The following is a 27,390-nucleotide window of genomic DNA, read 5'->3' as shown; positions in this document are numbered from 1 at the left end:
AATTACCAATTGCTTAATGGTGCAATGCAATCATCTGACCCATAGGTGGCAGCCATCTCAAGCCAGAGGACGAGAGGACTCTAGCCGCCACGCATATAAAGGATTTATAGTGAAAAACTTTGTTTTTACGGGTTATACTTATTTCCCTTCATTTTGCATTTCTTTCTATTCTTCTTGCGAGCTGTTTGTTGTGCACGCTACGTTTGCCCGGGAACCGACGATGCTTTTGTTGGTGATACCTCGATTCAAGAGCTTCTTATCTCACAGGGTACTTCAACATCAACTCAAATAAACTGAACCATACGCTCACGTGTACGTACACGCGTCGCTTTTTCTTCTACATGGCTGCTGATGCAACCAAGGGTGGCACAGTCGGGTTTTTTACAATCGGGTTTAATTGTCTTTTTATATTAAACCCGATCATCTGAGATTGGGAGAAATCCGGTTTAATTGGTTCTAATTGCAGAACCGCACTTCGCCAACTTCTCAACGATGAGCGTCATCCATTCCAAGCTAAGGAACTCACTGGCGCCCACGATTGTGGATGAAAAGCTCGTGTTCATCAAGACCAACCTGCCCGCCGCATTCTACGACTACCCCGTGCCCGACGCCCCCCCCCCCCCCCCCGAGTACGATAGCAGCACCGACGAGGAAGCATCCTAAGCCTTGGATCAGAGGTTCGTATTCATTAAACCAGGTTTTAATTCCCCGAAATCGGGTTTAATTGTATTACATGTTTTTGTTTTTTGTTTGTTGCGGTTGCACCCGATTCAAGAGCCGAATGGCTCACAGGGCTATACCTAATAAATGAACTTGAACTAAAGAAAAAACCCGATGTCTGCCGCTGGAAAAATCGGGTTTTTTTCACCTATGAGAGCAACGACTAAAATTTCACGTTCAAACCCGGACAACAACCGCGTCAGGCGGAGCGAATGTCAAAGAATGTTTACAAACTCGTTTTATTGACACAATGCACTTGACGTTGTTGTTTCGATACATACATAGATACATACTTAAAGTGGATACAATGCAAAGCTTTCTAAAGCGACATTCGGGAAAGGCTGTGACCCCCCTCCCCACACACACACAGTCAAATATAAATTGTACGAACAAAAATATTACACATCTTCCTTTCGTTGTTAATTTGAAATGAACGAAACCTCTAACCCCATATTGTTTAGAAAATTATACAATTTGGCGTTGGCTCATCACCGGGTGGCGAGATGGAGAATCGACTTGCAGGGCGGGAGCGCACGCCTCCGTGTTAAAGAAGTCGCCTCAAGGGGAAGTGGCTTATGCAGAACTACTTCTGAATTCCCTTTCCTCTTTTTATTTAAGTGATCGCACCCACCACCTCGCCTCGTCCACGCAATTGGAGGGGATGGACAAGACGTTTTTAAAACTCTCAAAAGCCGGCGTTCACCCACATCAGGTTAGTTCGCAATGAAGTTCAGAACACACTTAAAGTATCGCGCAATGGCGACCATTACAAACTTGACAAGTACACAGGCGATAAACTCATTGACAATAGTACTCTTTGTTTTTTTCGGTAGAATCATTGACAAGAGGTTAATAAAATGCAATTTATACATGTAAAAACAATTATACAAAAATATATGTTAGAACTGATAGCATATTATCTGGACAATGAGAGCCACGTTTGTTTTACTCTAGTACGTTCAAGCATCTTATATGGGAGGTGTCTGTGTGTGTGCGGGTGTCTGTGTGCCGTGCCAGCCTTTATAAGTGCTACTCGCTAACAGCATTTTCCCCAACAGTCTGTTAAGGCTCACCCTGAGCTATAAATGCTCTGATAGTGCATTGTCCTGTTGGCGTTGTTCTCTAGTTTGACACTTGTAGTGAGACTAGGCCCAAAAGAAGGCGTCTGTCTCTGGTGTAGGCCAATCAGTTTCAAAGACAATGGAGACATTATTATTACACTGGTCAACACACTTTTTCTGGCACAAGGTATTCCAACGAGTTTAAGGTAATTTTGGGGTGCTGATTCCAAATCTGGCATCAGTTTTTGTCTATCACATCAGATTTTTGAGATATCAAATATTGCATTTTCAATAAAAACTTCAGAGGAAAAATATTAAATAAATGTGAATATCTACATAAAATGATATTATAAACACACTATCCTAAAAATACAGCACCATATTTTAACACTAAAGCAGTCACTGACTCGCAACAACTTACAATCATAAGTGACAGAGTTAATTTCGGGTAAAATCAATGAAAATGGAGTATGCCGATAGCATAAAAATGAGATGTGATAGAGCAAATCTGAGATCAGATTTGGAATCAGCACCCTGAAATTAGTCTAGAACAGCAGCAAAAGTCCAGGCCAGAAAAAAATGCTTTTGTTGTTGTTGACCAGTGTTATCAGAGCATGTTTGTTTGCACGTTTACCACAGTACGTGTGGTTAGACTTGATTCCTTGCAAAAGGTATCCATTTTGTGTTTGAACGTCTTAACACAACTCCTGTTTTATTGCCAGAAAGGGGTAAAACCTGTCCTTATTGTTCGTCTGGGGATCTTTGTCTCGTCTTGCGTGAAACCAGATATTTTTTTTATATTTTGTGAACACGGGGAACACACACGTCTGGGATGCGTCTTACTTCCCGAAGTGTCTTATAACCCAGAGGAAATGGTAACATGCTCTCGTTGAGGTCGCACTTACGATACATCATACTTTTTTTAAAATAATTTTAGCTTTCTTAATTCTTACATATTTTTATGGGTAGCTACCAACAGCGGTGTAATCTCGAGCTGCAAGCTTTCAGAAATTGGTCCCGTGGAAGCTACCTCTGAGATCCCCTGTCCATTTAGTGACGCTAATGGTCAAACACAGAACAGCCCGCGGAAGTGGTTTTCACAGAGTTACCTTTGAGATCCCTTCTTCGTCTAATGATGCTAGTAGTCAAACAGAACGGCCCACGTAAATGGATATCACGGAGCTAAATCTGAGATCTCTTCTGAAAGTTGACAGCACTAACCAGTATGTTGGAGAGCAAATCCACAATATTTACAATCTGAGTACGACGTTTTGCTAGTAATTACAACTTGTGTGCTCTGCTAGTAACGAATCGGCATGTTTTGTTTACGCGACAAACCTTACTAATTGGCTGTGTCGAGTGGTGGCGGCTTTAATGACACGTTTATATTTACGCGATCTAACCCAAAAAACCTCTCTTATGAACTATAATGTCCGTCTAACACGTAGGCTTTCGCGAACAATATAATAACGTCAGCTTGTAACGCGCACGGTGCCCGTTCATCGCTCGCGTAGAGAGTCGGGGGGGGGGGGGGGTTCGACTCGGAGGAGCCAGGAGGAGGAGGAACCACAGGCAAGGAGCGGCGGAGGCAGCAGCAGCAGCCACGCGGTTGCGAGTAGCTGCCACTACTAACCATTGCCCAAGCTCTGCCATCCTCTGCATATTTACACGTGGCTAATGTGTTGCTCGAATTATGACCGATGACTTGCAAGATTTGCCGCGTTTACGCAGACATTGTTATTTGGTGTGTATGTACGAATGTTGAAATTCTCTCGCACCATACGCTAGCCGAGCGCGCCAAATCGGAGGTGGCCAATGTGCCGATCAGACTCTGACGGGTGAATCTCAAAACAGTTGGCCCGCACCTCCGATAGTTAGCAACCGCGCGAAAGAGGATCAACACACACGTACATATATATGAAATGTGTTATCAGACAATTACTGAGTCTTTAAAGTCGGGGTGTATTCCTCATTTTCAAACTTAATCCCAAAATCGAGCCATAACATGGAATTTTTGGACGATCTGTAAAATATTAAAACATACCAATAGGATTTACCCTTTCTGGCAATAAAACAGGAGTTGTGTTAAGATGTTCAAACACCAAATAGAAACCTTTTGCAAGGAATAATGTCTGCATTAACCACACGTACTTGTGGTGAACATGCAAACAAGCTCTGATAACACATTCATGCGGAGGGAGCTGGTAGGAACGTTGGGTTGCTCGGTCAATGGCCTGCAGGGTCAACGGCGGCGTGGTGTATTCCGCAAATATGCCCGACTGTGAGGGCGGGCACAAGCCGGCGTGAGTAGGTTAAACGTTGAGTTTTATAAGGGCACCACGGGGTGACCAGCCCCTCCCCACCCAGCCCCTCTCCACCCTTCCCACCCAGCCCCTCTCCACCCTCCCCACCCAGCCCCTCTCCACCCTCCCCAACCAGCACCTCTCCACCCTCCCCACCCAGCCCCACCCTCCCCTCCCCACCCAGCCCCTCCCTCCCCACCAAGCCCCCACCCAGCCCCACCCTCCCCACTTAGCCCCTCCCCACCCTCCTCAACCAGCCCCTCCTCACCCTCCCCTCCCCACCCAGCCCCACCCTCCCCACCCTCCCCTCCCCACCCTCCCCAACCAGCCCCTCCTCACCCTCCCCTCCCCACCCAGCCCCACCCTCCCCACCCTCCCCTCCCCACCCAGCCCCTCCCTCCCCACCCAGCCCCTCCCTGCACGACAGACGGACACAATCATCCCCTGTGGGCTGGTGTAACCAGGAGGTTCCTACCAGCATAATAATATTTGCATTGTCTTTTTACTGTTCGCCTTTTGGCATTCTCTGGTCTGACACTGGTGGTGAGACTCGGCCATGAAGAAAGCTGCCTCTGGTGTAGGCCAATCAGTTTCAAAGACAATGCATCATGTATTATCAGAACATTTTTGTTTGCATATTTACAAGTGCCGTGTGTGGTTAATGCGGTAACTGGATTCCTTGCAAAAAGGTTCCTATTTGGTGTTTGAACATCTTAACACAACTCCTGTTTTTAATTGGCTGAAGTGGTAAAACCTGTTCTTATTTTTCATACTCTAAAGTGGCATTCGGAAAACCTTGCCGTCGCAGGAAGTGACGTCACGCCCGTGACCTCACGTCCGCTGATTTATCACGGAGTGCAAACGATTCGAAAAAAAACGTGTGTCCCTTAAAAAAATGAAAAAATCAACAAGCGGAGAATTCGCCCGTCCCAAAACTCGTCGGTCGGCCCACTTCATCGCACCTCGACATCATCATAATCCTCTGGATCTGTCTTCGTCGAAGACTGCAAACAACAGACGGGGTACAAACGTGACGATTTGAAGCTTTCGTGACTGCAATGATTCATACTCTTAGGTTTTTTTCGGTAAAGTCATGTAGGTAAAAATAAATAATAATAAAAATATTATATAAATAATAATATAAATAAAATAATACATCCCGATGTTTCGGAGGCAACACAAGTCTTCGTCATCAGGTGGGACCGTCACACCCCCCTCTCCCTCCCCCCCTTAATTTGTATTTAAGGGCTTGCTTCTTGGATTTTTTCCTCACTTAATACAGTGAATTCAGCTGTGACGGTCCCACCTGATGACGGAGACTTGTGTTGCCTCCGAAACGTCGTTATTTCTTATTTTATTTCTATTATTATTTCTATAATATTTTTATTATTTATTTTTACCTACGTGACTTTACCGAAAAAACCCTAAGAGTATGGTTAACCAACTCGCCTGGTATGCAGGAGGTCGCGGGTTCGATCCCGATCCTCTGATGCCCATTGTGTATTTGGAGCTTGGGTTCGCCACAGTGGAGGAGGCCGTTACTACCAGCAGTGGCGTGAGCAAGCACTTTCAGGGCTGCTCCTTTATCTTGTTAGTAAATATTTTAACTGAACATTTATTTTATTTTACCAGGTAAGGCCCCACTGAGCTATTAGCTTCTTATTCTTGGTTCTTTCGGTAAAGTCAAGTAGAAGGGAAATAATAAAATAGTACAAATATAAAACAATAAAAATTATCACGACGTTTCGACTGCAACACAAGCAATCATCATCAGGTGTGAAATCCACGGCAAGAAAATTTTTAAGAAAAATAAAATAATAAAAATATTAAACAAAAATTCTCACGACGTTTCTACTGCAACACAAGCAATCATCATCAGGTGTGAAATCCACAGCAGAAAAAAATTCTTGCTGTGGAAGAAAATTTTCTTGCTGTGAATTTCACACGTGATTATGATTGCGTGTGTTGCAGTCGAAACGTCGTGAGCATTTTTTAAATATTATTTTATTATTTCCCTTCTACGTGACCTTACCGAAAGAACCAAGAATATGAATCCCTGCAGTCACGAAAGCTTTAAATCAATATTAGCTTCTTTTTTAGAAGCGACCTGGCCATCACGAATGATAGGTCAAGGGAGTGGTAGCTTTTCATCATCATCATCACGTGGACTTAAATGGGTACAGCAGCCAAATACTGTAAACGCGTGACGTTGATTCTCAATGTGAAAGGAAAAACCAGAGGACCCGGAGAAAAACAATCCACGCGACCACAGGGAGAGAGAGAGAGACCCGCAGACTCCAAAGACACAGCAGGCATCAGGGTCGGGATCGAACCCACGACCTCCCGCATACTAGGCGAGGGAGATAACATCTCCTAGCCACCGATGTGCCTCTTAATAAATCAAGTATCACCGTCGCAACATCACCGTCACAGGTTCGCGGACGCAGTGGCTAGCCAGGGCTCAAAGCAGGGTGTTGAGGGAGCGATGACTCACGATGTTGTCGGCATCTACGTTGTGAGCCTCCAGGTACGAGAAGGCGAGCGGATTTCTCAGCTGCGGCCTCTGCAAAAAGACCAACGGCGCGACCAGCTGTGACAACGCTGGAGAAAAGTCGTGCACCCACAATCCCAAAGATGACATCACACCCAACACTGCATGTCTCCGTACAACGTCCCTTCGATCGACTGTCATCCGATACAGAACCCCCATCTCTTCCGAAACAGAACCCTCGTCTCATCCGGTACAGAACCCTCCACTCATCCACTGAGCTATTAGCTTCTTTTTCAGAAATGAGCTGGCCACAAATGATAGCTGAACGGAGTGGCTTATCGTCACGTTGAAGTTCATCGCAGCCGAATATTTTAAAGCACGTGACGTTGATTCTAAATGTGGAGGGAAAAACTGGAGGATGCGGAGAAAAAAATCCACACGACCACGGGGAGAGAGATAGACAGAGACACGCAAACTCCAAATATACAGCAGCAGGCATCGTCAGGGTCCGGGATCGAACCCACGACCTCCTGTATACCAGACGAGGTAGTTAACATCTCATAGCCACCATAGTTCTGTGATATCCGCTTCTGCGGTGGGGGGGATCGTGGCTCCGCTCTGTTCCCAATGGATTCCTTGGTGGCGATCACGAATCAGGAATCAAAAATGACGAAAATAAACCGAACATTTTGTCTTTTTTGCCAAACTCACCGGCGATCTTCCATGCGGATGAGGTTGGGGCAACGGGCCGGAATAGAGCACCTTGCAACAAACACGTAAACAACACAACGGGAATCAACAGTCAACAAATCATGAAGTACATTGTTTTCGTTTGCATTTTATTTCTCATCCACTCACTCGTCCACTCACTCATTCACCCACCCACTCACTCGTCCATCCACGCACCCACTCACTCATCCATCCATCCACCCACCCACTCACTCATCCACCCATCCACTCGTCCACTCACTCATTCACCCACCCACTCACTCGTCTATCCACCCACCCACTCACTCATCCATCCACTCACCCACCCAATCACTCATCCACCCATCCACTCACTCGTCCACCGACTCATTCACCCACCCACTCACTCGTCCATCCACGCACCCACTCATCCATCCACCCACCCACCCACCCAATCACTCATCCACCCATCCAATCACTCGTCCACTGACTCATTCACCCACCCACTCACTCGTCCACCCACCCACTCACTCATCCATCCACCCACCCACCTACCCACCCACCCAATCACTCATCCACCCATCCACTCACTCATCCACCGACTCATTCACCCACCCACTCACTCGTCCACCCACTAATCCACCCACCCACTCACGTATCCGCTCACTCATCCACCCACCCACCCACTCACTCATCCACCCATCCACTCACTCGTCCACTCACTCATTCACCCACCCACTCATCCATCCATCCACCCACTCATCCACCCATCCACTCACTCGTCCACTCACTCATCCATCCACCCACTCACTCATCCATCCACCCACTCACTCGGGGGATGGGAGGTGGGGATGTGGCGGGGCAGGAGGAGGGGGGGGTGGTGACGCTCTCGAGTCCGCACGGATGGGTTCACGCACGAGACGTGGGTGACGCGTGCATGCCTCCTTCCTTACCCCCACCTCGAGGTTCTCGTCATCGCCAGCGTTGGGCAGTCTCCGGGGTGGTGCGGGCTTGTGGATCGGGGTGCTGTCTCTTCTGTTGGAACAACAACAACAACAAATCGTCGATAAGAGAGCACAGAGCAATCCGGGGGGTGGAATTCGCGTTCTAAACTTTGTGCCCACGAAGGAAGCCCCTGAATAGAATCGTGCGATGGAAAAAAAACAATAGGCATTTTACTAATTCCCAGCGATCATATAGTACGTTACTATTTTAATTTTAGCAGGTAAGGGGCCGTCCATAAATGACGTCACGCACCTGGGGGGGGGGGAGGGTCAGACATTTGTGACGATGTGTGACGAGGGGTGGGGGGGGTTTCAGAAATGTGACGTCACATCAAAATGCGCAACTTTTAATAAATATAGACAACACGTTCTACTTAATTAAATAGACTTTTTGATCAATATTTTCTCCTACAACATCAGAGTGCAGCGCCACATTAAATATGCGCAACAATGCCAATAGTTTAAAGCGATTTGAAGCATGTTTTATTTTCAAAATGGAAATATGGTTTTGGGGGGGAGGGGGGGGGGGCAGAGCTTTGTGACGTCATATGTGAGGGGGGGTCTGACTTATTGTGACGCCGTGTGACGAGGGGGTGGGGGGGTCAAAAATCATCCAAAATCGCGTGATGTCATTTATGGACGGCCCTTAAAGCCCCGCTGAGCTCTGAGCTTATTATTCAGAAGCGACGTGGCCATCGCAAATGATAGCTCAACGAAGTGGCGGCTTCATCATCGTCGTGACGTGGATAATTTTCTATAGCAGCAGCTTCCTGTATACCAGGCGAGGTAGTTAACATCTCCTAGCCACAGTGGCGCCCAACATAGATACGGCCAATGGACCGTATCTATACTGAACTTCTTTATTACGGTATGCTACGATACATTGGCTGCTGCTGTAGTACCACCTGGCACTCGTGTCAACGTACTCGTCCAGGTACGGGTTCGTGGGCCGCTTGTGCCGACACACGAACACCACCACCACGATCAGCAACATCAGCGCGCCGCCCGCCAGGCAGCCCAGGTAGATGATGAGTTCATCCCAGGACCCTGGCGTGCACGCAACACGGTCACACAAAGACCCCCCGTGGTAGCCTTTAACAAAGTGTAGGGGCAAGTGCTGTTAGCGAGCAACAACAACAACAACAACCGCCATTCGCCACTAAGTGGCGGTGACGTCACCACGACGCTTGTGCCAGGCTAGGTGCACCTTGAGGCCACGTGAAGTGTCGAACGCCCGCTGGCAAGAGGTCACGGGGCAGACCCAGCAGGTGCCACGGGTTGACTGACTGAGATGACTGAGATGACTGAGATGACTGGCTGATGCACCACCTGTGCCCCCTACTGTGCCAACTTGCTGTGCTTTAGCCACCCGGCGCTCCGCTCGTAGTTGTGAGCGTCGCTCCTCCCCCCTCCGTTGTTGTTGGAGGGCGACTGCTTCCAACTGTCCAGTAGTGTCTTTCACGAGCCTCCTCCACAGAGGCCGATCTTGACACCGTTGGTACCAGTAATCGGCAAGTCAACTCAGCTCCACGTCCTCCTGTACCACATCGCTCCATCTCTTCTCTAGCCCGTGCCGCGCCCGTTTAGCCCCCTCTGTCCAAACAAACAAAAGCTGTTTGGGCATGCGGTGACTGGGCATGCGGCCTACACTACCCAGCCAACACAGCCTTACTCACCGATGGGACTTTGTCCAGATTTTTCAAGGATTTGTGAGCTCCTCACACAATCCAGCCTGGTTAAACCCAGGATGGATCGTAGGCAGGCCAGCCTGAATGTTTCCAACCGGCCAAGATGCTCCATTAGGGGGGGTCCACGTTTCGCAAGCGTAGAGAAGGGAGGGAATGACCGTGGCCGAGAAGACCTGAAGCTTCGTGCGGAGCGACAGACCAGGTAGCTTCCACACAGCATTACGCAACCAATGAAAAGATAATGCCGCTCGACTGATTCGGAGTGAGACCTCTGTTGTAAAACCGGAGCCGGTCATGAGTACACTGCCCAGGTATGGGAAACTCTCCACTTTCTCCACAACTGCCCCATCACCAATTGGTAGTTGTGGGGGTGGAGTGTCCAATGGTACAAAATACCCAGGCAGGTGCTTAGTTTTGGTGGGGCTGATGGTAAGGCCCCACCTCTTAGTGGCTCGCTCCAGGTTCAGCAGCAGCGCCTCCAACTTCTCCTCTGAGTGAGCGGCAATTACCAGATCATTGGCATACATAACGTGGTTGAGCGCACCCGGGCATCGATCAGCCTCCCATTGTACCAGATGGAAATTCCTCCGGTACAGCCATCAAAGGCTTCACGAACTACGTGGTCGAAATATATGTTAAATAATGTGGGAGGCAGAGGACATCCCTGTCGCACCCCAAGGTGTACAGAGAATGGCTCCAACTCCCGGCCAAGTAGTTTTACCTGGGCCCGCTCACCATCATGAAGGTTCTTAATGTTTATGAGCAGTGGGTCAGGGACTCCAAAAGCACAAAGAACAACCCAGAGCCCAGGCCTACTGCTGGTATAATAGGCCTTGACCAGGTCAATAAAGCAGAGATATAGGTCTTGTTGAAATTCCCTATACCTCTGCTGTAGCAGACGGACAGAAAATATGGCATCTGTGCAGGACCACCCTTTTCTGAAACCACATTGCGGATCCGCAAGATTTTCCTCAGCGTGCCTGGCAAGGAGGGCAAGTGCTGTTAGCGAGCAGCACACACACACAATTACACCGCACACACACACACCGCACACAAACATCAACAAAGCCAAAGATCCCCCGTGTAGCCTTTAACAGACTGCTGGAGCGAGTGCTGTTTGCGAGTAGCGCCTAAGAAAGCTGGCACGGCACGCGAGGGAGTGGGTGGCCAGCACCACGCCCGACCGCCTTTGTCTCCCCAGTGACGATGTTTACACACTGCACCGAGGACTAATTTTGAGGCTGAGTCAACCTAGGGGCCCTCGTCCACACACCTTCATCGACGTCGGGCACGAGCACGAGGTGGTAGGGCGGCGACGAGGCGCTCACGAATCCGTTGGTGGCGCTACAGCGGTAGTGGCCTGTCTCGTTGCTCGAGATGGCGTCCTCGAACACGATGGTCATCCCGGCCTTCGTCTTCTCCCAGACCCTCGAGGAATTCGGCCTGAGATGACAACGACGACGATTAGAATGAATAATGATTTATTACAATGATTCATTGGGATCACCGCAGCTCAGTGTTGATATATGGTGTTTTTTCTGGAAGAATTTGCTGTTTTTTCCTGGATTTTTCTGTTGCACGTAGTCACTTTAAGATGTTTCTTTGTTCATGTTTTTGTTTGTTGCGGTTGCATCCAAGTCAAGAGCCACATGGCTCACGGGGCTATACCTAATAAATAAACTGAAAACTGAAAAGTGAATCAAGTCTCTCCCTACAATGATTATTGTTTGATTTCACAGCACGCCTTTTAAGGGCGACTGATTGTTTGAGCTGCAGTGAACCCCATGATGACCACGATGATGATGATTATAACGAATAATAAATGAATTCTCTAATAATAAAGGGGTTAATCTAAATCGGCATGTGATCATTGGAGATCACCCGCAGCTCAATTGACTCGGTCCCTCCTTGCAAGGCGCGTGCGGTGATGTTCGATGTCCCTTTCTTTAAAAGCTTTCTTTAAAAGCTGTCTCTGGTGTGGACCAATCGGTTTCAAGGACAATGCATAAATGATCAGAGTTGTGGTTTTTGTTTGCATTTGACTGCAAGTATTGTGGTTAACGTAAGCATGATTCCTTGCAAAAGGTATCAGTTTTGTTGCCAGAAAAAACAAGAGGAAAAAACCCTATTAGTATATTTTGGTACTGGCAAAGGAGGTCCCATGATAGGGCTGTGACTGTCTTTAATGCACGTGTGGTAGTGTTGTAAAGATGAAACTGCGTGTACTGTGCTAACCCGGTGAAATGTGTTGACTTGAGAATGAGGTTCGATCCACAAAGACTTCCTTTGATTCATTACGGGGAAAATTATGGGAAGCTTACGAGGTTTTGAGTGACGCGCAGTTTTTTCAAGAATACAACTCACACCGCACTTCCCCCCACCCGTGTAAAACGAGAGATAAACTGTACTCAATTGTAACGATGTTAGACATCCCTTGGGTATGTCTAACATATTTGAGAAGAAAACAGGAGGATTTCTCCACGAATCTGGCTGTCGCCTGATGATGCTGGTTGTAATTACTGGCAAAACGTCGTACTCAGATTGTAAATGTTGTAGTGGATTTGCTCTCCAACACACAACCGGTGGGTGGTTGTGTCAGTAACGAATTGGCACATTTGGTTTACGTGAAAAACCTTACTAATTTGCTGTTGGGTGGTGGCGGGTTTAACGGCCCATTTACAGTGATACCTCGGTTCACGAACGCTTCTGTTCACGAACAATTCGGTTCACGAACAGAAAAGTTCATAAAAATATGCTCCGGTTCACGAACTCCGCTTCGGTTCACGAGCAGGAGCCGCGGCCATTTTAATGCTATTTCCAGGCTGTCACATGGTCGTGACTTCCTGTAGGCAGATCGTGGAGAGAAGAAGAGACACAGAAATAAGTACTGTGACTACTGTGAAGACACTTTCAGTGACTTTTTGCTTTTTGGTGTGCTTTTTAGCACATACAGTACTGTACTGTACTACTGTACTGTACTGTACAATACTGTACTTACTGTATTGTACAGTTCACCCGTTTGAGTGCTTACTGAAGTCATCTCAAGCAAGGTTAGTGTTCTCTCTTTATACATTACTATACTGTACAGTACTAATGTGTATTGTAATTTGTTTCATATTTTTGTGCTTCAAAAACCAAAAAAAAAGGTCAGAACGGATTAACCGGATTTACATTGAACCCTATGGGAAAATGTGCCTCGGTTCCCGACCAATTCGGTTCGCGACCAGAGTCAGTTCACGAATTAAGTTCGTGAACCGAGGTATCACTGTATATTTACGCGCTCTAACCAATAAAACCCCTCTTATTATGGATGATATTGGTTGCGTTAGGCCTTCTACTACGTGTTAAATTAGTTACTAGTTCAACCCACAACATTTACAATCTATAGTACTGAGGACATTTACAATGAGTAAATGTTGTGGATTTGCTCTCCAACACACCGGTTAGTGCTGTACGAGTAACGAATTGGCCACGTTCCGTTTACGAAACAAACCATTACTAGTTGGCTGTGTCGGGTGGTGGCGGGTTTAACGACACATTTATATATTTACATGATCTAACCCCCCCCCGCCCCTCTTATTATGGCCTAGCTTTACTACCCGGCTTCGTCCGGGACTTAATTCACCACGCCCGGCCGCCTTTGTCTCCCCAGTGGCGATGTTCACACCACAGCAGTTAATTGTTTGAGGCTTAGTCGACCTAGGGGAGGCCCAGGACCGGTTCAAATTATCGTCACCGGTGGTGGCCGTGAGTGGGAATCGAACTCGGGTCGCCGGGTTCGTAGCGCAGCGCGCTAACCGCTACACTACAACGCGTTACGTTTCCACGTGCGCGGGTCACGTGACAGATGTGACGTCACAGCTCACTTGCCGTGCAAAAACTCTATGCATTATTAAGCCCCCCCCCAAAAAGTGTATTTTTATAATTTGTGCATGGTGTACAGTCTGGAAAGTACCCACATGGCAAATTTGCAGTTTGTTGCATGTCGGGAAGTACGCTAAACATTTTGAACTGGCACACATTCACAACTTTGCCTTTTATATATATGGAGATAAACACCTTGACCGCCACCAGGGGGCGCTGTGCCAACAAAGCGAACTGGACTTACATATCTTGATATTAGCCAATCAAATGAAGGGGTGGGGGTCGGGGTTCACGTCATTAGTCGATCCAAATATACAGCAGGCATCGTCAGGGTCGGGATCGAACCCACGACCTCCTGTATACCAGGCGAGGTAGTTAACATCTAACCATCGTGATGATGATGAGAGAGAGAGATCCAAACTCCAAATATACAGCAGGCATCGTCAGAGTCAGGATCGCGCCCACGACCTCCTGCATACCGGGCAAGGGAGTTAACATCTTAGTCTCTGTGTCTGCGTGGCTCACGTTGTCCAGGAGTAGCTCGTGGCCATGGGGTTGCCCTCGGCTTTGCAAGTGAGATTGACACTCTGTTGACCTTCGCGATGGGGGCCGCCACCGTCCACGATCGTCAAAGTCAGGTCTAAGCAAAAAAAAAGGGGGGGGAGGAAGAAAAATCATTCGTAAATAGAGAGTTTTTTTTTTTACATGAAGCAGTAGTAGTACGGTTTTCGCGACCAATATTATCCTTATTCTTAAGTTTTTTCGGTAAAGTCACGTAGGTAAAAAATGTTAATTAATAAAAGTTAAATAAAAATCAAATAAAATCACTTGATACAGCTATCGTGCTGTGACTGTTCCACCTGAAGACGGAAGCTTGTGTTGCCTCCGAAACGTCGCGATTTTATTTTATTTTTATTTTACTTTTATTAATTTTAATTTTTTACCTACGTGATTTTACCGAAAAAACCTACGAATATGAATCTTTGCAGTCACGAAAGCTTCAAATCTAGAAATATTATCCTTAATAGAGGTTTTTTTAGGGGTTAGATCGCGTAAATCTATATGTGGTGTGCGTTAAACCCGCCACCACCCGACACCAGAGGTGTGGACTCGAGTCATGTGACTTGGACTCGAGTCAGACTCGAGTCATGAATTTGATGACTTGCGACTCGACTTGGACTTGCATAACAATGACTTTGTCCCACCTATGAGATGTGGACTCGAGTCATGTGACTTGGACTCGAGTCAGACTCGAGTCATGAATTTGATGACTTGCGACTCGACTTGGACTTGCATAACAATGACTTTGTCCCACCTCTGCCCGACACAGCCAATCAGTAAAGGTTCGTCACGAAAAAAAATGTAGCCAATTGAGACAAATTTAGCTCTGGCCTGATGATGCTGGTTAGTGCGATTACTGGCGAAACGTCACGGTACTTGAATTGTAAATGTCGTAGTGGGTTAACTCTCCAACACACAACTGGCGAGTGCTCTACTAGTATATACACTATACACTGCACTATACATTACACTATATACTACACTTTACACTACACTTTACACTACACTACAATGGTAAATGTTGCAGTAGGTTTACTCTCCAACACACAACCGGTTAGTGTACTGGTATACTACACTATACACTACACTATACACTACTGTACACTACACTATATACTACTATACACTACACTATACACTACACTATACACTACTATACACTACACTATACACTACAATATGCACTTCTACACTATACACTACTATGCACTACATTATACACTACACTAATATACACTACACTATACACTACATTACTATACACTTCTATACTATACACTACACTATAAACTACTATACACTACATTCTAAGAAGAATAGGTTTTACCATTCCTGGTGTTAAGGTGTTAAAACACCAAACAGAAACCTTTTGCAAGGAATCATGTCACTGCATTGACCACACTTACTTGTGGTGAACAGCAGCTGTCTCCGGTATGGACCAATCAGTTTCAAAGACAATGCATCATAAACTGCCAACTCGCTTCATTTGTGCCACCCGGCGCTCCGCTCGTCGTTGTTGTTGCGAGCGTCGCACCGCTTCTCCGTTGTTGCCCGAGGATTGACGCATCTCCCGAACTGGCCAGCAGTAATGTGCACCCCCCCCCCCTGCCACCGACCCCCCTGCCCCCCACTTTCCCCAGTCTCAAAACTCACACTTGACGTTGAGCACGACCGACTGCTCCACTTTCCCCACGCCGTCGGAGAATTCGACGAAGCACGTCAAGGTCTGCCCGTGCATCTCCCGCGTCGGCTTGAGAAAGACCGTTTTGTTCGGGTAGTTTATCTGCTGCCTCATTGTTCCGTTGGACAGCTTCCACGACATGCTTGTTAAGCGGACGTCCTTCGGTGTCTGGCAGGCGACGGAGGCTTCATCGGAGCCGTCCAAGAGGGTGTTGGGTAGAATGATCTTGGGGGATGCTGGGTAAAGGGAGAAGAAGGAGAGAAGGGGGGATTCATCTTCTTGGTTCTTTCGGTAAAGTCACGTTCAAGTTCAAGTTCATGTATTAGGTATAGCCCTGTGAGCCATTCGGCTCTTGAATCGGGTGCAACCGCAACAAACAAAAAAACAAAAACATGAACAAGAACACATCTTATAGTGACTATGTGCAAACAGAAAATCCAAAAAAAGACAGAAAAATATTGCAGAAAAAGCACCGTACACCAACACTGTGTGCAAAAATCCCACGTAGAAGGGAAATAATGAAAGAATAAAAATTTAACAATAATTATTATTTCCCTTCTACGTGACTTTACCGAAAGAACCAAGAAGATGAATCCCTGCAGTCACGAAAGCTTTAAATCGAAATAGAAGGGGGGATGTTAAAAATTATTATCGTGGTGGGAGTAATCCCGTGAGCCGTGAAGCTCTTCATGCACACAGATGCTCCAGCTAAGGGGGAGCCCACGGGGTCAGGGGGTTGCAACGCCAACAAACGATACAGAAACACGATAGGAGTGAAAGGTATAGGAAAGGTAAACAAATCACTTTAAAAAAAGAATATACAAATAAAACTAAACTATTTTTTTTTAATTTTACTAGGTAAAGGCCCACTGAGATATACAGCACTTTTTCAGAAGTGCTTTGGGCACAAATTATAGCTCAACGAAGTGGCTTATCATCATCACGTGGACATTTACATAGCAGCCAAATAAGTATAAATGCGTGGTGACGTCCATTCTAAACGTAGAGGGAAAAAGCGGAGGAGCCGCAGGCATCGTAACGGTCGGGATTGAACCCACGACTTCCTGCCTACCAGGCGAGGGAGTTAACATCTCCTAGTCACCGTGATGAACAATGAGAGAGAGAGAGAGACACGCAAACTCCATATATATAATAGGCATCGTCAGGGTCGGGTTCGAACCCACGACCTCCTTGCATACCAAGCGAGGTAGTTAATATCTCATAGCCACCGTGATGATGATGAGAGAGAGAGACGCAAACTCCAAATATACAGCAGGCGTCAGGGTCGGGATCGAAGCCACGACCTCCTGCATACCAAGCGAGGTAGTCAACATCTCCTAGTCACAACCTCAGGGTGGCACTCACCATGCACAACCAGTTTGACGATTGCTATTTCTGGCTCCTTGTTGGTGTTGAGCTTGCATTCGTAAGTTCCACTATTGCTCATCGTCACGTTCTTCAGCCGGAGGGAGTTTAGCATCCCTCCGGAGGTACTGTTCATAAACTCCATATTCGTATCTTTGTTATCGATGCTTGTGCCCAATCTCGAGGCGATGATCTCTGTACAAAAGGAGAGGAAGAAAAAAAACATTTGCAAAGCGTGCGCCCCCTTTCGTAGCGCGCCCGACGGCGGAGCGTGCGATCCACGATTCGTCGGAATCGCAGACTTCTATTGACGCTGCGGGAGGAGAAATCCGATGAGCCGTGAAGCTCTTTTGTTTCACAGATGTCCAGTCGGGGAGGCACGCGGTCAGGACGATACAACAGCAACGAACATGACTTGCTCAATAAAGACTTTAGTTCTCTATATTTTCTATAAAAGATGTTTTTAATACACCCCTGTTAACGACTAATCACTTCTTCTTGGTTCTTTCGGTAAAGTCACGTAGAATGGAAATAATAAAATAAAATAAATAAAACATAATAAAATAATTCTCACGACGTTTCGGCCACAACGCAAGCAGCCGTCCTCAGGTGAAGAACAGGTCTGTCGATAAGACAGAGTCTGTCTTACAGAGTCTGTAAGACAAACCTGTTCTTCACCTGAGGATGGCTGCTTGCGTTGTGGCCGAAACGTCGTGAGAATTATTTTATTATGTTTTATTTTTATTATTTTATTATTTCCATTCTACGTGACTTTACCGAAAGAACCAAGAAGATGAATCCCTGCAGTCACGAAAGCTTTAAATCGAGACTAATCACTTATCGACGGGCCTCCATAGCGTCCAATGTGTAGTGTATAGTGTAGTGTATAGTAGCCTAGCGTATAGTAGCGTAGTCTATCGTAGTATACAGTGTAGTGTATAGTAGTGTAGTGTATAGTAGCGTAGTGTATAGTAGTATATAGTGAAGTGTATAGTAGTGTAGTGTATAGTAGCGTAGGGTATAGGGAAGTGTATAGTAGTGTAGTGTATAGGGAAGTGTATAGTAGTGTAGTGTATAGGGTAGTGTATAGTAGTGTATAAGGAAGTGTATAGTAGTGTAGTGTATAGGGTAGTGTATAGTAGTGTATAGGGAAGTGTATAGTAGTGTAGTGTATAGGGTAGTGTATAGTAGTGTATAGGGAAGTGTATAGCAGTGTAGTGTATAGGGTAGTGTATAGTAGTGTATAGGGAAGTGTATAGTAGTGTAGTGTATAGGGTAGTGTATAGTAGTGTATAGGGAAGTGTATAGTAGTGTAGTGTATAGGGTAGTGTATAGTAGTGTATAGGGAAGTGTATAGTAGTGTAGTGTATAGGGTAGTGTATAGTAGTGTATAGGGTAGTGTATAGTAGTGTATAGGGTAGTGTATAGTAGTGTATAGGGAAGTGTATAGTAGTGTAGTGTATAGGGTAGTGTATAGTAGTGTATAGGGTAGTGTATAGTAGTGTAGTGTATAGGGTAGTGTATAGTAGTGTAATGCCTCCATAGAGCCCAATGTGTCCGCTTACTGTTAACGACGGGCTGTAGTAAGTACAGTAAATACAATGAATGCATTGATTAACCACGTTTCTTTTAAAATTACATGTTTATAATTTCGTAAGTATTTTTTCGTATTAATATCCATCGTGCTCTTTAGTTCTTTCGGTAAAGTCAAACTCGAAACGTCGTGATCTATTGTTTTTTCTACCTACGTGACTTTACCGAAAGAACTAAAGAGTATGAATTCCTGCGGTGATGAAAGCTTCAACTCAAGAATATCCATCGTGTCAACATTATCAAGTTTTTTGGGAGCTGTAAAGGGGTTACCTTCGATGCTATCGGTACAAATTAAGGTGCATTTCCTCGACTCGCTTATCGATCCATTCTCTTTACGACCAGTTTCTAGGAACCAATAACCGTGGCTAAGAGGGTTTCTACTTGATAACGTGTCTACTACTCTATCACGTGTCGGTCTACTCTATCACGTGTCTGTCTACTCTATCACGTGACTGTCTACTCTATCACGTGTCTACTCCTTTATCAAGTGTCTACTACTCTATCACGTGTCTACTACTCTATCAAGTGTCTACTACTCTATCACGTGTCTACTACTCTATCAAGTGTCTACTACTCTATCACGTGTCCACTACTCTATCACGTGTCCACTACTCTATCACGTGTCCACTACTCTATCACGTGTCCACTACTCTATCACGTGTCTGTCTACTCTATCACGTGTCCACTACTTTATCACGTGTCTGTCTACTCTATCACGTGTCTGTCTACTCTATTACGTGTCTGTCTACTCGATCACGTGTCTACTACTCTATCACGTGTCTGTCTACTCTATCACGTGTCCACTACTCTATCACGTGTCTGTCTACTCTATCACGTGTCTACTACTCTATCACGTGTCTGTCTACTCTATCACGTGTCTGTCTACTCGATCACGTGTCTACTCCTTTACCACGTGTCTACTCTATAATGTATCTACTCTATAATGTGTCTACGACTGTGAGTCGCCCCTTTTTGCAGACGCTGCTCTGGAGTGCAAATCTCCCTCTCGCTCTTTACCGCCCCAAAAGTGTGCCAGGCAGAAATGAGAACCGTTATTTGGACTCCAGGAGGAGGAATCCGATGATCTATGAAGTTCTTTGTTTCACAGATGTCCAGCAGCTGGGCACGGAGTCATGGCGTTACATACAATAAAACAAGTACAAAATAATAAACAAGACAGGAGTGAAAATTTAAGGGAACGGCAAACAGATCACTTACAAAAATCTATAAATAAAACTAAACTATGTTATTTTTAATCTTACCAGGTAAAATCCACTGGCCGCAAATTATACTTTAGCACGGTTGGCAACTTACGGTGCGAAAGAAATCCAACACACACACACAACAGGCAGCCACTGGAAGATACGATGCACTTTGACATCTGCACAAAGATTCCGCGCGACTCTCACTTCTGTCTTTAGTCCACGTGATTTGCGTGCCCGTGTTGGATGAGTCACAGGGCAGCGTGATGCCGTGACCCACAAAGCCGTGCAGCGTGACGTCCTTGCTTGAGATACCTGCGCGTGCCAGTGTGCGTGTGTGTCAGTGTATCGGTGTGTGTGTGTGTCAGTGTATTGGTGTGTGTGTACGTGTGTGTTGGTGTGTGTGTGTGTCAGTGTATTGGGGTGTGTGTGTGTGTCAGTGTATTGGTGTGTGTGTGTGAGTGTATTGGTGTGTGGTGTGTCAGTGTTTTGGCGTGTGTGTCAGTGTATTGGTGTGTGTGTGTGTGAGTGTATTGGTGTGTGTGTGTGTGTCAGTGTATTGGTGTGTGTGTGTGTGTCAGTGTATTGGTGTGTGTGTGTATTGGTGAGTGTGTGTGAGTGTATTGGTGTGTGTGTGTCAGTGTATCGGTGTGTGTGTGTCAGTGTATTGGTGTGTGTGTGTCAGTGTATTGGTGTGTATGTGTCAGTGTATTGGTGTTTGTGTGTATTGGTGAGTGTGTGTGAGTGTATTGGTGTGTGTGTCAGTGTATCGGTGTGTGTGTGTCAGTGTATTGGTGTGTGTGTACGTGTGTGTTGGTAAACACGCACACATACACGTGTGTGTTGGTAAACACACACACATACACATAGGAGCACACATGAACACATGCCAACACACATTGACGTGCTCGTGTGGACCCTCCACATTTAAAATCAACATCACGCGTTTTGTGCAATTTTGGCTGCTGTAAAGTTTCACTTCGTTCAGCTGTCATTTGTGATAGCCAGAGTTAAATATTTTCAAATAGTTTAGTTTAATTAAGGCTGAGTTGACCTAAGCGGAGGTACAGAGGCGATGGGGGAACCAGTTCAGATAATCGCCACTCCGTGGGAGAGTAGATACAACTGGTGGCTAGGAGATGTTAACTCCATCGCCTGGTATACAGGAGGTCGTGGGTTCGATCTCGGACCCTGACGATGCCTGCTGCTGTATATTTGGAGTGTGTGTGTCTCTCTCTCATCATCATCATCACGGTTGCTAGGATATGTTAACTACCTCGCCTGGTATACAGGACGTCGTGGGTTCGATCGCGGACCCTGACGATGCCTGCTGCGGTATATTTGGAGTCTGTGTGTCTCTCTCTCATCATCATCACGGTGGCTAGGAGATGTTAACTACCTCACCTAGTCTGCAGGAGGTCGTGGGTTCGATCCCGGACCCTGACGCCTGCCTGCTGTTGTATATATGGAGTCTGCGTCTCTCTCCCCGTGGTCGCGTGGATTTTTCTCCGGGTCCTCTGGTTTTTTCCCCTCCAACATTTAGAATCGATATCACCACCACGCGTTTAGAGGCTTTTTGGCTGCTGCCGCACATTTCCACACGACGATATATGGCAATTCGTCGAGCTATAATTTGTGATGGGACAGGTCGCTTCTGAAATAAGAGCTACTAAGCTAAGTCGGGGCCCTTCACCTTATAAAATAAAAATCATACACTATGAGACCTCCTTTACCAGTGGCAAAACATAGTAATAGGTTTTTACCCTTTCAACTGGTACAAAAACTGACACCTTTATACAAGGCAAGCAGTCAAAATGCAAACAAAAAGAAACAACTCTGATAATGATAATGATATGCACTGTCCTTGAAGTTGATTGGTCCACACCCGAGACAGCTTTTCTTAGAGCCTAGTCTCCATTGGTGTCTGACTGCGTGTGTTGTGGTTATTGCAAACATGATGCCTTGTATAAAGGTGTCAGTTTTTGTACCAGTTGAAAGGGTAAAAACCTATTACTATAAAAATCATAGTTGTACTTTAATCTCCACGCGGCATCTCCCCCCACCTCCAACCCCCCCCCAGCACGCAAAAAAAACATCGATGGTAACGATCTTCCGTTGTTGAGTAGAGGGGAAACATTCGGTCAAACTCTCGAAGTTTTATCTGAAAAGTGCAGTGCCCCGGCCACAAAACCCACTCACGCCTCTCACAGCGCGTGAAGAGTGACCAACACGGCTCACATAAACTTCCCATCGACGTACAAACACAAAAACGGTGTTCTTCCTTTGTTTGTCGTTCTGTGTGTGTGTGCATTGTTGTACCGTACGTAGCCAACGGAGCCGAACGCACAACGATGCTTCATCGTGATCGTGAAGACAGAATCGTTCGTATCGTTGGGCAATAAATAGAAATAACAGGATCATAGAGTATTATTAGTCTTGGTTCTTTCGGTAAAGTCACGTAGAACTGAAATAAAAAAATAAAAAAAATAAAACATAATAAAATACAATCCTCACGACGTTTCGGCCACAACGCAAGCAGCCGTCCTCAGGTGAAGAACAGGGCTGTCGGAAAGACGGCGTCCGAAGGCGGACGCCGTCTTTCCGACAGAAGGGAAATAATAAAATAATACAAATATAAAACAATAAAATTCTCACGACGTTTCGAAAATTCTCACGACGTGAGAATTTTTCAGGTGTGATGATTGCGTGTGTTGCAGTCGAAACGTCGTAAGAATTTTATTGTTTGATATTTTTATTATTTTATTATTTCCCTTCTACGTGACTTTACCGAAAGAACCAAGAATATGAATCCCTGCAGTCACGAAAGCTTTAAATCAAAATGTAGGATCATAGCGCTTTTTTATAGTGTCAGATCGTGTAAATGTATTGAATGCGGTGTCGTTAAATCCGCCACCACCCGACAGCCAATGAGTAAGGGGTTGTCACGTTAACAAAACGTGGCCAATTCGTTACTGGTACAGCCACACACAACGGCTGTGTGTTGGAGAGTAAACCCACTACAACATTTACAATTGTAGTGTAGTGTATAGTGTAGTATATAGTAGTGTAGTGTATAGCAGAGGTGTGGACTCGAGTCATGTGACTTGGACTCGAGTCAGACTCGAGTCATGAATTTGATGACTTGCGACTCGACTTGGACTTGCATAACAATGACTTTGTCCCACCTCTGGTGTATAGTGTAGTGTATAGTAGTGTAGTGTATTGTAGTGTAGTGTATAGTAGTGTAGTGTATAGTGTAGTGTATAGTAGTGTAGTGTGTAGTGTATAGTAGTGTAGTGTGTAGTGTATAGTAGTGTATAGTGTAGTGTATAGTAGTGTAGTATATAGTGTAGTGTATAGTAGTGTAGTGTGTAGTGTATAGTAGTGTATAGTGTAGTGTATAGTAGTGTAGTGTATAGTGTAGTGTATAGTAGTGTATAGTGTAGTGTATAGTAGTGAATAGTGTAGTGTACGAGTACAGCTACACACCGGTTGTGTGTTGGAGAGTAATATGTGTGGCTGTCACCTGATGCTGATTGTAATTACTGTCGAACCATAACAAATTGCCATGTTCCGTTCACGTGACAAACCTCACTGATTGAACCTTATGGCGGTACCCCGGGGTTACATAGTACCCCTGCTCTCGCAGTTATTTTTACTCTGTTGATGGTCCGCGATGCGATTCATCTCGACACGAGCTGGACACGATGCACCACCACTACGGTGCGTGCGAGCGTTCAGGGTTTCGGCGCAATCGTCCCCGCTGCGTTTCGACAACGCGGAGTGGCACCGATGTCGGATTGATTGGTACCCCAGTCGCGGAGTGAAGTAACACCCCTGGAAAAAAAAGTGTCCCAGAAATAAAATATTGAATTGCCTCGGTAGTTTAGTATTATTTAGTACCCCGGGGTACCGCCAAAAGGATCAATTGGCCGTGTCGGGTGGTGGCGGGTTTAACGACACGTTTATATTTCGATTTAAAGCTTTCGTGACTGCAGGGATTCGTCTTCTTGGTTCTTTCGGTAAAGTCACGTAGAATGGAAATAATAATTATATTATTTTATTTTATTATGTTTTATTTGTATTATTTTATTAATTCCATTCTACGTGACTTTACCGAAAGAAACAAGAAGACACGTTTATAATTACGCGATCTAGCCCAAAAAATGTGTGGATCATATTGGTCGCGAAAGCCTGCTACTGCATTTCCCCTTCTCGTGTCCGTGTCGTGTGCCACGATGTAATGTTGCGTCTAGCGGACACGCACCCCCGCCATCGAGGGAGAGCGGAGAGTGAGCGGATACAGAGCGGGGCCATTCCATCATAGAGTCGTTTGCGGTGTCTCACTCTATCTCTCCCCGTGGTCGCGTGGATTTTACTCCGGGTCCTCCGGTTTTCCCCTCCACATTTAGAATCAACACCGCCACGCGTTTTAGAGAGTCATTTGCCTGCTGCTGTAAATTTCCCCGTGGTGAAAAGCCGCGGTGGCTATGAGATGTTAACTACCTCGCCTGGTGTACAGGAGGTCGTGGGTTCTATCGCGACCCTAACGCCTGCTGCTGTATATTTCGAGTCTGCGTGTCTCTCTCTCATTATCATCATCATCACGGTGGCTAGGAGATGTTAGCTACCTCGCCTGGTCTACAGGAGGTCGTGGGTTCGATCGCAACCCTAACGCCTGCTGCTGTATATTTCGAGTCTGCGTGTCTCTCTCCCATCATCATCATCATCACTGTGGCTAGGAGATGTTAACTACCTCGCCTGGTGTACAGGAGGTCGTGGGTTCGATCGCGACCCTAACGCCTGCTGCTGTGTATTTCGAGTCTGCGTGTGTGCCTCTCTCTCTTCGTGGTCGCGTGGATTTTTCCCCGGGTCCTCCGGATTTTCCCCTCCACATTTCGAATCAACATCATCACGCGTTCGTAGAGTATGTCTGCTGTTATAAATGTCTACGTGGTGATGATGAAGATGATGAGCGACCACTTTGTCGAGCTATCATTTGTGATTGCCAGGTCGATTTTGAAAAAGAGCTACAGAGCTCAATGGGCCCTTACCTGGCAATTTGTATTTTATTTAACCCGTGGACCAAATCTGCCGTTCTACACATCCATGTGTGACTGGAGTTATTTCGCAGCGATGATGATGGTGGCGATGGTGATACACGACTACTCCGCTACTGCTCCTGCTCACACGGTTGTTGTCTGGGCTTGACCACCTGAATGATGTGAGATTGTAGTCGTTGAAAAATAACATTTTTGTGACAATAAAACAGGAGGATAATAGGTTTATCCCCTTTTTTCTAGCAACAAAACAGGTGTTAAGATGTTAAAACACCAAACTGAAAACTTTTACAAGGAATCATGTGTGCATTAACCACAATGCTTGTGGTCAGATTGCAAACAAAAAACATGCTCTCATAAGATATGCATTGTTTCGATTTAAAGCTTTCGTGACTGCAGGGATTCATCTTCTTGGTTCTTTCGGTAAAGTCACGTAGAAGGGAAATAATAAAATAATAAAATAAAACATAATAAAATACAATTCTCACGACGATCATTCAGACGCTGTCTTTCCGACAGACCTGTTCTTCACCTGATGACGGCTGCTTGCGTTGTGGCCGAAACGTCGTGAGAATTGTATTTTATCATGTTTTATTTTAATTATGTTATTATTTCCCTTCTACGTGACTTTACCGAAAAAAACAAAAAGATTGTTCTTGAAACTGATTGGCCCACACTCGTGACAGCCTTCTTCACGGCCTCATCTCACGAGTGTCAGACCAGAGAACGTCAAAAGGCGAACTGCACGAAGACGATGGACGTAGCAGAGGTTTTATATCTCTGTTTGAGCAGCGATATCATGGGATGCCTTTGTGTGCCAGTATTAACGGATGAAAAATAAGAAGAATCAGTTGTACCCTTTCTGGCAATGAAGCAGGAGTTGTGTTAAGATTGGCTCACAAGTGACGACACCACATCCAACCCTCGATTTAAGACCGGAACACGAGGAATTATCCACAACTCTGGCTCTCGCCTGATGATGCTCGTTGTTGTAATTGCTGGCGAAGCGTCACGGCGCTTGAATTGTCGGAAAGACACCGTCTGAATTCAGACGCTGTCTTTCCGACAGACCTGTTCTTCACCTGAGGACGGCTGCTTGCGTTGTGGCCGAAACGTCGTGAGAATTATTTTATTATGTTTTATTTTTATTATTTCCCTTCTACGTGACTTTACCGAAAGAACCAAGAAGATGAAAAGTCAAGATCGTAATGAATTAATTTTTGGTGACTCCGTCCCACCGGGCACACGAACGCCGCGTGGCGCGGATCGTTCCGTTTTCGTGTCCAAGCGCAGCAGCAGCGCGGACGAATTCCGTCGTCATGAACAAAACTTTGAAACTTGGATGAGCGCGTCGTGTAGAGCTCGTCGAGAGGAACAAATCGCCGCGTCGTTCGCCTTCAACAGACATTCAACGACGTCGCAACGCAGTTAATGCGAGAGCCGGGGGCTTACGGGACCCTGCGAATCCCGCCATGAGCTTCACCTGCATGACCCTGCGGCATTGACAAAGCAAGCCCCCCAGAATAATGATAACAAGAAGAGACAACGTAGAAGCGCACTGACCGTGGAGATGACTTAGAACGAGGAAGAGAACCGTTCCGACGACACCCGTGGCCATGGCGAAACGACGAGCTTCCCGTGTCGCTGTCTGCCCGTGGTGGTGCTGTCGGCTGGCTCGCTCGCCTATTCTGAGAGGGGTCAGGCAGTTTCAACGTGGGGGTGGGGGGGTCCTCTTCCTACTCCTCCTCCTTCTGTGCTATTCCTCCTCCTTATTCTTCTAAATGCGTCATTACACCCTTGAACAAACCCACCACCACCACCCACACATCACGTGTACAGCAGAATGCAATCCGCACATTTATTCCTAAGCATCTCGACTCGAAGCTTTCGTGAATGCAGGGATTCGGTAAAAGTCAAGCGATCGCATTGCGTTGCGATCGAAACGTCGTCGTTTTTTGTGTGACTTTCTTTCGACCCATCTACGTGAAAGACTCAAAGAAATTACGTACGCACTTTGGCACGAAGACAAACATTCCCCCCCATAATGCGAACGTTTTTTTGTTTGGGTTTAATCGCGTAAAGATAAACGTGTATGTCGTGGAGAGTTTTT

At 46.0% G+C, this 27,390-nt stretch overlaps 1 protein-coding gene and 1 long non-coding RNA gene across 7 annotated transcripts; one reads left to right on the top strand and one right to left on the bottom strand.

Annotated features, from left to right (window-relative positions):
• Positions 1-1,208: 1,208 nt before the first annotated feature.
• On the top strand, positions 1,209-7,281 carry LOC144737150 (uncharacterized). The gene is made up of 2 exons (XR_013588892.1): positions 1,209-1,432; positions 6,612-7,281. It is a non-coding gene; the product is annotated as an uncharacterized LOC144737150 (long non-coding RNA).
• Positions 4,488-27,022, bottom strand: LOC144737148 (nectin-4-like). Of its 6 annotated transcripts, none has more exons than XM_078619863.1 (11): positions 26,844-27,022; positions 20,428-20,535; positions 17,426-17,620; positions 16,033-16,296; positions 14,344-14,458; positions 11,228-11,397; positions 9,172-9,313; positions 8,222-8,297; positions 7,287-7,337; positions 6,579-6,647; positions 4,488-5,088 (listed from the first exon to the last, which is right to left on the bottom strand). In XM_078619863.1, the coding sequence occupies exons 1-11, from the start codon at positions 26,896-26,898 to the stop codon at positions 5,038-5,040; spliced, it is 1,296 nt and encodes a 431-aa protein (XP_078475989.1). In that variant the 5' UTR covers positions 26,899-27,022; the 3' UTR covers positions 4,488-5,037. The 6 variants fall into 6 exon arrangements, 4 of the variants coding, with proteins under 4 accessions (XP_078475989.1, XP_078475988.1, XP_078475991.1 ...); XM_078619862.1 differs by having other exon boundaries at positions 8,216-8,297; positions 26,844-27,020; XM_078619865.1 differs by having other exon boundaries at positions 9,193-9,313; positions 26,844-27,017.
• Positions 27,023-27,390: the final 368 nt, after the last annotated feature.

The sequence above is a fragment of the Lampetra planeri genome, chromosome 65, assembly GCF_965212315.1.
Source record: "Lampetra planeri chromosome 65, kcLamPlan1.2.h2, whole genome shotgun sequence".
NCBI lineage: Eukaryota > Metazoa > Chordata > Hyperoartia > Petromyzontiformes > Petromyzontidae > Lampetra > Lampetra planeri.
The sequence above is the reverse complement of the archived record's forward strand: the minus strand, read 5'-3'. Positions and strand labels throughout refer to the sequence as shown.